The sequence below is a fragment of the Hippocampus comes genome, unplaced genomic scaffold, assembly GCF_001891065.2.
Source record: "Hippocampus comes isolate QL1 unplaced genomic scaffold, H_comes_QL1_v1.1 scaffold156, whole genome shotgun sequence".
Taxonomy (NCBI): Eukaryota; Metazoa; Chordata; class Actinopteri; order Syngnathiformes; family Syngnathidae; genus Hippocampus; species Hippocampus comes.
The window spans coordinates 6,468,171-6,478,170 of record NW_017805744.1 but is presented as its reverse complement, the minus strand read 5'-3'; the positions used below and the strand labels follow the sequence as shown (position 1 = coordinate 6,478,170).

Here is a 10,000-nt window from a genome sequence, read left to right as displayed (position 1 = left end):
TGCCCGTGTTGTGCCATCACGCTGGCGTGCTCCTCCGTGTTCTTTTACTTTAGCTTCTGGTATTTCCTTCTGCTTCTCATTGACTTGAGAGGGAGCTACGTACGACAGCTCCACCTCACTTTCCTCCGGGTGATGGCGCAGAATGCTCCCTGCCGGGCGCTTAGTTCCAACCACTCATTACTCCCTCTGTGAGACCCTCATCTCTCTGATCCCTCACCCCGGGGGGAGGAGATAAGCGCAGGGAGGTGCAGGTGTGGGGAAGGGAGTGATGAGGCAATCGGGGCATACTGTGTGTGAGGCAAAACTACAAGGATGTCGAGGGAGGAGGAGGCAATGAGGAACTTGAGGAAAGATGATGAAAAGGAAAAAGAGGGGAGAAAAATGAGGGGCGGTTATGAGAAGCATGCCCTTTTTCATTCATATGAAAAGAAGAAAGGAAGAAAGAAAAACATGATGACTAATGACTTTGTCACAGCGCTCCTTATGTGTAATAAACAAAATTTTAACGATGAACTCATTCATTTTCACGATCGGACTGCTTTGCATAGAAAGGCCCATCCATGTAGGATCTTTGTTGTATGAAACCTGCTTCAAAACAAGACTGGTGGTTTTGTTTATAAGATGAGATTTAGAAGTTGCTTGCATCCAAAGCTGATTGTTTGAAGAGGCAACATAATTATGTGCTGGTAATAGCAATTGGGAAAATAATGAAGACTCCTGGGATTAGAAAAAAAAAAACACCCCAGCAGTAGTTTATGTGATGCTGTTATTTTGGTGAGTCTCTCCATGTATCCATCTGTTCCATGCACATTTGCAAAGTGAACATTTTCTAACTGGCTTGGTTAACACGCCTTGTGTGTTTTGGGAGTTTCTCTGTGGTTGCTGTGTATACATTCTGTCCACCTGGGGCGTTTTATGGACTGGTGGGGCTCGGCCCCCAGGAGATGTGAGCAAATAAAGCCAAGGGTTGTGCTATGTGGTGGCCAGGGGTGGTCTAGCCTCTTATTTTAATTTTATTTTTTTATGATATTAATTGCATCTTTAAAGATTAAATGCACAATTGATCTCAATGCAAACTCTAAAATACGTTCAGGACATTGAATTGCCACAGTCAACATCAAAGTCATCAGTTTCACAAACAAAATGGCGAGGAAGTCAGTGTTTATCATACCATCCGCAGTTTTCATGATATAAAATGGACACAGAAACCAGTCGATTCTAAAATGTGAGAATATGGACCTGCATGAACACATGGAATGGATGAAATTGGATTAAAAACACTGAAGTGAAGGAAAACCAACAGATTTACTGTGTGATCATATTTAAAGTAAATAATTAATGTTTACTGTATATGACTTTTTCAAAATTTAAACTTACCTTCGATTCTTGCTATCTTATCTTGAATTTGTCAACAATAAAGTAAAGTTTGCCTCAACCAGTCTTAGACTCCAAAGATTTTAACCATCTTTGAAAAAAAAATATTATTCCTCTTCTTTCTCCCTGCCCATGGCAAAACCGAATTGCCAGACAGTAAAGTGGCAGCAGACTGCCTGCTTATATTATTGAACTACGCTGGGTGAAATCAGTCCATTGATCTGAGCCAACGAGAATGCAAGCCATGCAACAGGATGACACAGATTGGTCATCATAATGTGAGAAATAAAGCTGTGGAGAGCTCTGTGGACACTTCCAGTCACTGTGACCATTTTATGTTACACATACAGCACATTTGACAATAAAGTTGTATTCAATTCAAATTCAATTGTAGTCAGTCATGTGTCTGACGAATGTTGTGACTGCTGGAGAGAGACTGCACAAAAGCTTCAAGAAAGATTAAAGTCAGCAAATTTGTACCATCTTACTCTTGCTGCATTCTGAATTTGTCATTCTTTCCTTTAATATGACATGCCGGGGGACAGTGCCAAAAAGCCAAAATATGAAGCAAGAGCTGTTTTGATCCTCAATCACATTATAAGCCTGTACCAGTGGTGTCTAACTTGACCATCAAAGAGGCCAACACCACACACCCCAAAAATATTAATATTCTAATATACTGGATATAATGATGCTTGTGGAGGCTCTCAGTCGTACAGGAAAGTTCCATCGTAGAAAGGGTTCTGTCAGTCGTCATCTGTACCTGTGGGTAAAAAAACAAAAAAGGACGTTTCGCTTCTCTCACAGAAGCTTCGTCAGCGGTAGACAACCCTGAAGTCTCCGTGAAGACTCCGGGAAGTTGCTCTGCGCTAAAAAGCTGAGCGTGGCCTATTTGAGGACTGGGTGGGGATGGTTAGTCACGCCCCTATGGTGACGAGTCCCATTGATTTCTAAATTCCCTATCGTTGGGTCTTGATTAGGCCTATTGTTTGGGCTAGGGCTGAATAGCTACTTTCAGTTGGCCTGATCAGCATGTCTATGTCCCTTGGTGGTCAACAAGTTATTGTAAATAGGAGACAGGTTAAATCTGATACCTCCTTCACGGTTCAGAGAGGGTGAAATGGGCCTCTTCACCATAGGGGCGTGACTAACCATCCCCACCCAGTCCTCAAATAGGCCACGCTCAGCTTTTTAGCGCAGAGCAACTTCCCGGAGTCTTCACGGAGACTTCAGGGTTGTCTACCGCTGACGAAGCTTCTGTGAGAGAAGCGAAACGTCCTTTTTTGTTTTTTTACCCACAGGTACAGATGACGACTGACAGAACCCTTTCTACGATGGATATAATGATATAATAATGTAATATAATAATGTAAATTGTGACTGAACGAGATTTTATGACTCGACTTAGGACTCAATTGAACCGCATATTGACTTGACTCGACTGTCTAGAAATTTGGCGACAACTCGACTTGACTTGCTTTTTTTTTTCACAGTAATTTGGGTCTTGGTTGAGACTTACTTGCATCTTGCACAAATGTGACTTACTCACAATGTGGTGCTGTGTGCTCTCCAGGTGGGCTGGCAGTTGAAGAACCTCGTCAATGCTTTAAGAGAAGATCCATGTGGAGTTATCCTAACGCTGAAGAAAAGGCCACAGAATACCCTGAGTTCCACTCCAGCTCTGCTGAGGAATGTCCGCTGGAAACCACTGGGCTTGCAGGTACTGGTACATTCCACCAACACTGTTATTGCAAACGCTTGGAATCATTCTACTCCCTTATTGTTACACGCCATATTCACCTTATGACCGGGTTGCTGGATGTGTAGTGATTCACACTGATGACTTTGGAGCTGTCAGCATGGGGAATCGATTCCTGCTCAGGTGTGAATTTGAGTGTGGTCATGTATCTCTATGTTGCTTGTGACTGACTGGCGACTGATACAGGTTGTCAGTCTTCAGTCACCTTATCAGTGACCCTGAACATGATAAAAATGGATGGATGGACAGGTAGCGCATCTTCTGTCCTCTGTTTGACATTGTAATGTTTCTGATGCGCTCCTTAAAGTAAAGATTGTATTGTAATTTCGGTCTAATTACAGTATTTCCCATACAGGAGCCTTTGTGCTCAAAATAGAGATGGCCTGTGCTTTGGCTTTTTCTCTTTGGCCTTTGGTCAGAACTGTGCTGTTCTTCAGTGTGTCTTCATTCTCTTTCCACGCACAGAAAATAATGTCTGTGAGCAATAATGCAATAACTTTATACTGCATCTTGCCTTGGCAGTGAGGCTAGAGCGCGAATCTTTTCGACTTACATGACCTGACTCTGAAGTTTGCCACATGTCTTGATTCATTTATTGTTGTATAAAAAGAGCAGTTTCAAGAGCACGAGATGTTCTATCGGTTGGACTGTTGGAATCGAAACACACCACAAGCAGACCACACCACAAAAAGGAAGCAGTGTCTAAAATGTGTTCGTGCTTTAAAAGACTTCAGTTTTTAATTATTCATTGGGAATTACAGGATCTGAAGCAAGATCTTCTACTCAGCAGTTTCTGGAGATAATCTGACTCCAGAAAATGCCCTGTTTTCGCACATTTCTTTACATCACAAGATGCATGCTTGTCTGTATATGTAAGTGAAATGTATCATTCTCGTGTGTCTCAATGCGGAACAATGTTTTCTCAAATCAGACCCTTTGCTCTCATGTTACTTTGTAAAGCAAGTACATACATGCTTCACATCGAACACATAAGCCTGGTTTTGTAGGATGAATCATGCAGCTTTACAGTTAATCCCAAATGTGGCAAATATTCTGATGGTTTATGACTAAATCCAAAAAGGAAACAATTTGTCCCTGAATGATCATGTGATTCAAGGTCCAAATCCCTCCATGGCTGTCTTTCCCATTCCTGTGTTGTCTCCCTCTTTTTTGTGCTTTTGGCTGTGGCTGTGTTGTGTTGTGTATAATGGGCTAGAAAAAGAGCAGCGTTATCATCCACTTGTATTGGCCAAAAGCAACGTTTTTTTTTCTGTGTGTAAATGTGTGTGTGTGTGTGTGTGTGTGTGTGTGTGTGTGTGTGTGTGTGTGTGTGTGTGTGTGTGTGCTTGTGTGTGCTGTGCACATTTGTCACATTGCTCACATGCGTGCCACTCATTGTCGGAGATCCCATTTTCATAAATGTGTAAAATGCGTTGGTGTATAAATAATTACTGGTTGTAAATGCCTGCTATTTTCAGTTAATCCCAAATGTGGCAAATATTCTGATGGTTTATGACTAAATCCAAAAAGGAAACAATTTGTCCCTGAATGATCATGTGATTCAAGGTCCAAATCCCTCCATGGCTGTCTTTCCCATTCCTGTGTTGTCTCCCTCTTTTTTGTGCTTTTGGCTGTGGCTGTGTTGTGTTGTGTATAATGGGCTAGAAAAAGAGCAGCGTTATCATCCACTTGTATTGGCCAAAAGCAACGTTTTTTTTTCTGTGTGTAAATGTGTGTGTGTGTGTGTGTGTGTGTGTGTGTGTGTGTGTGTGTGTGTGTGTGTGTGTGTGTGCTTGTGTGTGCTGTGCACATTTGTCACATTGCTCACATGCGTGCCACTCATTGTCGGAGATCCCATTTTCATAAATGTGTAAAATGCGTTGGTGTATAAATAATTACTGGTTGTAAATGCCTGCTATTTTGGGTCACACGTATGTGTGAGTTATGTATTGTTAATAAGAAAGCCGAATAGGTAATGATTTAAGGCTTCTTCAACATCTTGGTCGAAGTTTTCTGGAACTATTTTCATGGCAATGGAAAAAAATGACAAGTCAAATTCTGAAATACTTGACAGCTTCTTAATGACGCTCAACTCTTGTTTTGGCAAAATAACAGAATGGAAGAAAATAAAAAGTTCACATTCATGTAAATGAATGTGTATGCATGCTCCTTTTCCTATAACTACTCAATGTGACTCGCTATTTATATTTTTCCATTGTCAAAAGAAGGTAATGTGATAGCTGGTAATATAGTAGCTGGACAGCCTGTGTTGACAAACACATCCATGTAGTCATCCATTACATAAACCGCTTATCCTACAGTATCTTAATGTTAGTGTGCCATTTTGCTGTGCCTTTTTACCTCTGGAAACTGCAGTATTACACTCCGCAGTCTGCACTTTAATGCAATAGTGGCTTTTCTTGCTTTAGTCGCCTCTTGAATAAAATGTGTTTCCCTACGCTGGCCAACAAGCACATGGTGGAAAGTCCTCCCGCTTTCCAAAATATTAGAACGGTTCACTCAGTTTGTTGGATTTGACAACAAGAGATTAATGTTGGATTACAGCAGATCAACATTTCAGCTTTTATTTGTAGCTGCTGTACGTATATTTGGATAGATACACTGCTGCCTTATGTTTAAACACACGTAAAATTCATTTTCTATGCAAACATGTTCAAAGTTCAGCTTCTAAGTAACTCACGTACTTGGCCAATAAAGATTTTCTAATGTGGGTAGTAGAGCGTGAGCTTTCTCACAAACTTCCAAACACCCACATTTAGGAAGTTCCATCAAATTTATCTCCTTGGATATTGACAACAATTGAAGAGGTTTCTAGAAATAATTCCTTATGTACAATTTTAGGCAGCTACATGAGGGACACTTGAAAACTCAAAATGAAATCCATACATTTTGCCAGTGAACATAATCTTGTTTCCAGAAATTATACTGATTTCAACTTCTCTTTATGGTTACAGTAGCTTATGGTTGACAACGATATTTGAGTGACGATATTCAGAAGATTTTTTTTCTAGCCTTACAGCGAAATACATTTTTCCATCCATCCATCCATTTTCCAATCCACTTTATCCTCACAAGGGTTGCGGGGGATATTAGAGCCTATCCAAGCTATCCTCGGGCAGCAGGCGGGGGACACCCAGAACCGGTTGCCAGCCAATCGCAGGGCACACAGAGCAAGGGACAATTTAGAGTGTTCAATCAGCCTGCCATGCATGTTTTTGGAATGTGGGAGGAAACCGGAGTACCCGGAGAAAACCCACGCAGGCCTGGGGAGAACATTCACACTCCACACAGGAAGATCGAACCCACGATCTCTGCACTGTGAGGTCGATGCGCTAACCACTGGACCACCAAGCCGCCAAAATACATTTATAAACCCACAAATTATTATAGTGCGTGGAAAAATATTATTGTGAAGAACACTTTGTGAAGGGCTTAATCATAAGATGTGTCAAGTTTGGAGTGAATGCAGGGGAATCCAAATGCTTTAAATGATGTTTTAACATTTTTTGGAATGTCACCTGCTGTGAAAGTCCCATCCTGCTCAGTGTGCAGTCCCAGCACCACTTCCCCTTTTCCTAAGGCTGGACTGTAATCACAAAATTACTATTTTCACTCTTACAGCACAGCTCCCTGCGTCACTCTCCTCTCTAACAGTCTGTGCCTTTTTTCACTCTCTCTCTCTCTCTCTCTCTCTCTTTGACCTATTTACTCCCCCCCACCCCCACCCCCGGTTCACCACATCCCTTGTTTCTTCCTGACTAGTTTGCATCGTTTTTTGGAAAGCGGTCTGACTATGAACAGAGGGAGACTGAAAATGAAAGTGCAAAAATAAGGCCTGCAGATGAAAATGAACACTCCTAAAGACCACTAGTTACACGTTTATAATACTTGTTTCGGTAGATCTGTATATGGTATTTGGTTCAAAATTCACATGCAAGCTACATCACATCAGCTAGGCATCCTTGCTCACATGGCGGACCCAATGACAAATGACATGTCCTTGAGTCATGCCGAGGTAGTAGGTCAAGCAAACGTTCCTCTGCCCTCAGTGAGAGCAGCGGTTGTCATAGAAACAGACACAGAGAACCATGTGTGTAAAAAGGCTTGAAACAAAATGAGAGAATAGCTAACATGGGAGAGGCTGCATAGTCGGAGCCTATACAACGTGGCAGCTTCTGTGTGGGCGGAAATATGTCACTTGTTTGCGATTCACGAACTGATGAGAACCCGTCAATGTTTTTTTTTTGTATGCTTTGAAGGTGGAAAATATCTAACCCTTACCTTTTACAACTTGTGCTCCAGGAGACTCAATTACAACACAACCAGTCTTTAATCTATTTCCTAACAGCCGGTCCCCACCAGCCCTACCAGCACCTCGCCTACACCAGGTGGAACTTTAGGCATGTCCAAAATGGATGCCCAGGATGTCTACATCCTTTCCCCTGTCTCTGGACTCTACAGCCCCAGGTGAGGGTCTGGAAACGAACGATCTCTTTGCTGATCTCCCTGCGGGCTGTGACTAAAATGGTGTGATGTTCTCAGGGAGGAGTTGGGTTTGATTTCATGTGATGACATCACCCGGTACAGTGTGACCTCCCAATCTGGTTCGAAAGGGTCAGAGGCTGTCAGCTACTACTTGGACCAGGACAGTGGTCAGTACTTCTCTCTTTTGGAAGGAGACGGACCACCAGGCTCTGAATATGACAGAAGCCGTAGTACAGGTGTGCGCAGGCGGGACAAGACTCCCACACACGGTAAGAAGGTTTGATTTTGTGTTACTTGAGTGGTTCCAAACCCTTGTTTCTCCATTAAAACAGCATGTGCTCCACCGCAAATGTCCTCACTTGTATATTTTTGTTGTCATCATTTCCCCATGCGTTCATCACCTGCTCTAATGGCTGTTTAACACCTCTGCCAAGAAGGCTTTTGATGCTGTTTGCCCATCAGCATGACGCAGCACTGCACAAAAAAGACCGGGTGGATGTCCTGGAACTTGTTTAGAATGGTGTTGCATGGACTAAAGAACAAACAGGCATCAGAATAATGTTCACTTTCTGGCACTAATATTGAGGATACTATGCTTTCTTTAACTCTCAATAGAGAAGTGTCCTGACGCTGAGCTGTCATGCCCTAAAATCAAACATAAATCCATGAGCACAGTTTCAAGCCCTCTCTCTCCCTTGCCACCTCGGGTCTTTTCCCACTGTCCCAGAAAGCTTTCAAGACATCCTCTTGCTGCATGGGAGACTCTCAAGAGGCCGTCATGATGTGAAAGGCCGGGGTCACACGACAAACAACTGCCTTAATATGCATTCACAGGAGTCGGGAGTCTGGACTGTGTCTGGACTACCAATGAAAGGAGGGATCTGTATGGGATTCTGCTATGCACGAATCAATTGTCCAAAGACAACAGTCAACAAAAGATTTAAAGCACAAACAAATCACAGGGATGAAAGAAACAGCTGTAAAAGTAGTATACCTGTAATATAATTTACTGATTTCTTTTTTTAATTTTGTAAATATCCCAGTGTCATACTGTAACACCTTTCATCATTTTCATCCGATGAAACACTTACACATTTTGTATTCCGTTTCTCGTGTCTGACCCGCTGCAGTGCTGGACTTTTCCAGTGGTACCAGACTGCTGAATCTTATCATTGGAATGATGCTGAGCCCTCCAAAGCACCAAAGCGCTGAGCTCATTTGTTTTCTTGGCAACAGCAACCCAGTCGAAACGAATGTGCTGTATAAGAAGGAAGGATGTTTAAAATCAAGGCAGTGGGTTGATGGGATGAGATGATGACTGCACTGTGTTCAGACTCGACCAGAGCACATACAGGTGCATCCATCATCCAATTCATAATTTCGTAAGGATGCAAGGGAGGAAAATGTAGTAAGACCCTACATATGCAAACGACGCAATCTAGTGGTGTTATTTTCTGAAGATGTTAAAAGATTTTACCTTTATGTTTAATGCTAAATGCAAAATCTGGATTCAAATTTTACAGTTTCATTAGAAGGTCTATAATATTTTTAACGTACCATATTTTATTTCAGCCCATTGATGAAATTGTAACATTTTCATTATTTTCGTAATTATTATTTTCATACTCCTGTATGATGTCCTTTTATCAGATTAGCAAGATAAGTGGTTGGTTTTTCTTTGCAGTTAGTGTTAAACACCGGGCATCTCGGACACCTGGATCTCTCATTAATATTCAATATTTAAAGCTTATTGGTAGATAGTAATATCTTGGTGCCTAACTATCAGTGTGAAGCAGAAATCACCAAGCGTTGATGACTCATACCCATACGGTGAATGGCTTTTTCTCCAATAATGAGTAGCCAATCTACATCGCAACAATGCCAACATCTGATCGGCTGGTTTTGCAAGCACTCCGACTTTTATTGGTTATTTCATACAATCGGCAAACTTAAAACCATGTCACAGACTCATTTGGACCCACAGTATGTTATGTATAAAGCAGTGAAAATAGTTGGATTTTGATGGCATGGGACCTTTAAATATACTGTATCCAGTATATTTTGTCGTATAATGGTATATTTTTACTTTTGAGTCCATGCTAAATGCTTTGGGGTGAGTGGAATCACAGTCACTGCCAAATGGGAGTTTAATCGTCAGTGAACTTAACATACAGGAAGGGTAACTTCAAAAATGTGGGTCAAGTGGCCCTCATCTCGCATGCCATTCTAGTCCCTCACCTGCACACACCTTGTCTACCTCTCCCTTGTCCACCCACCAACCGTTTCTCAGTCACTCTCTTGATCGCTGCTTGCCAACAGCCCGAATACCCACGTTCCACTTTAGCCGACTCGCTGATCGCT

General features: G+C 42.0%; 1 protein-coding gene across 1 annotated transcript in view; it reads left to right on the top strand.

The window, feature by feature from the left end:
• The window catches only part of LOC109524413 (connector enhancer of kinase suppressor of ras 2), a 59,559-nt gene that overhangs the window by 28,140 nt on the left and 21,419 nt on the right, over positions 1 to 10,000 (top strand). The window contains exons 9-11 of the mRNA XM_019884289.1: positions 2,948 to 3,094; positions 7,503 to 7,621; positions 7,697 to 7,908. Coding sequence (XP_019739848.1) covers positions 2,948 to 3,094; positions 7,503 to 7,621; positions 7,697 to 7,908 — 478 coding nt within the window. The remainder of the gene's footprint in view (positions 1 to 2,947; positions 3,095 to 7,502; positions 7,622 to 7,696; positions 7,909 to 10,000) is intronic.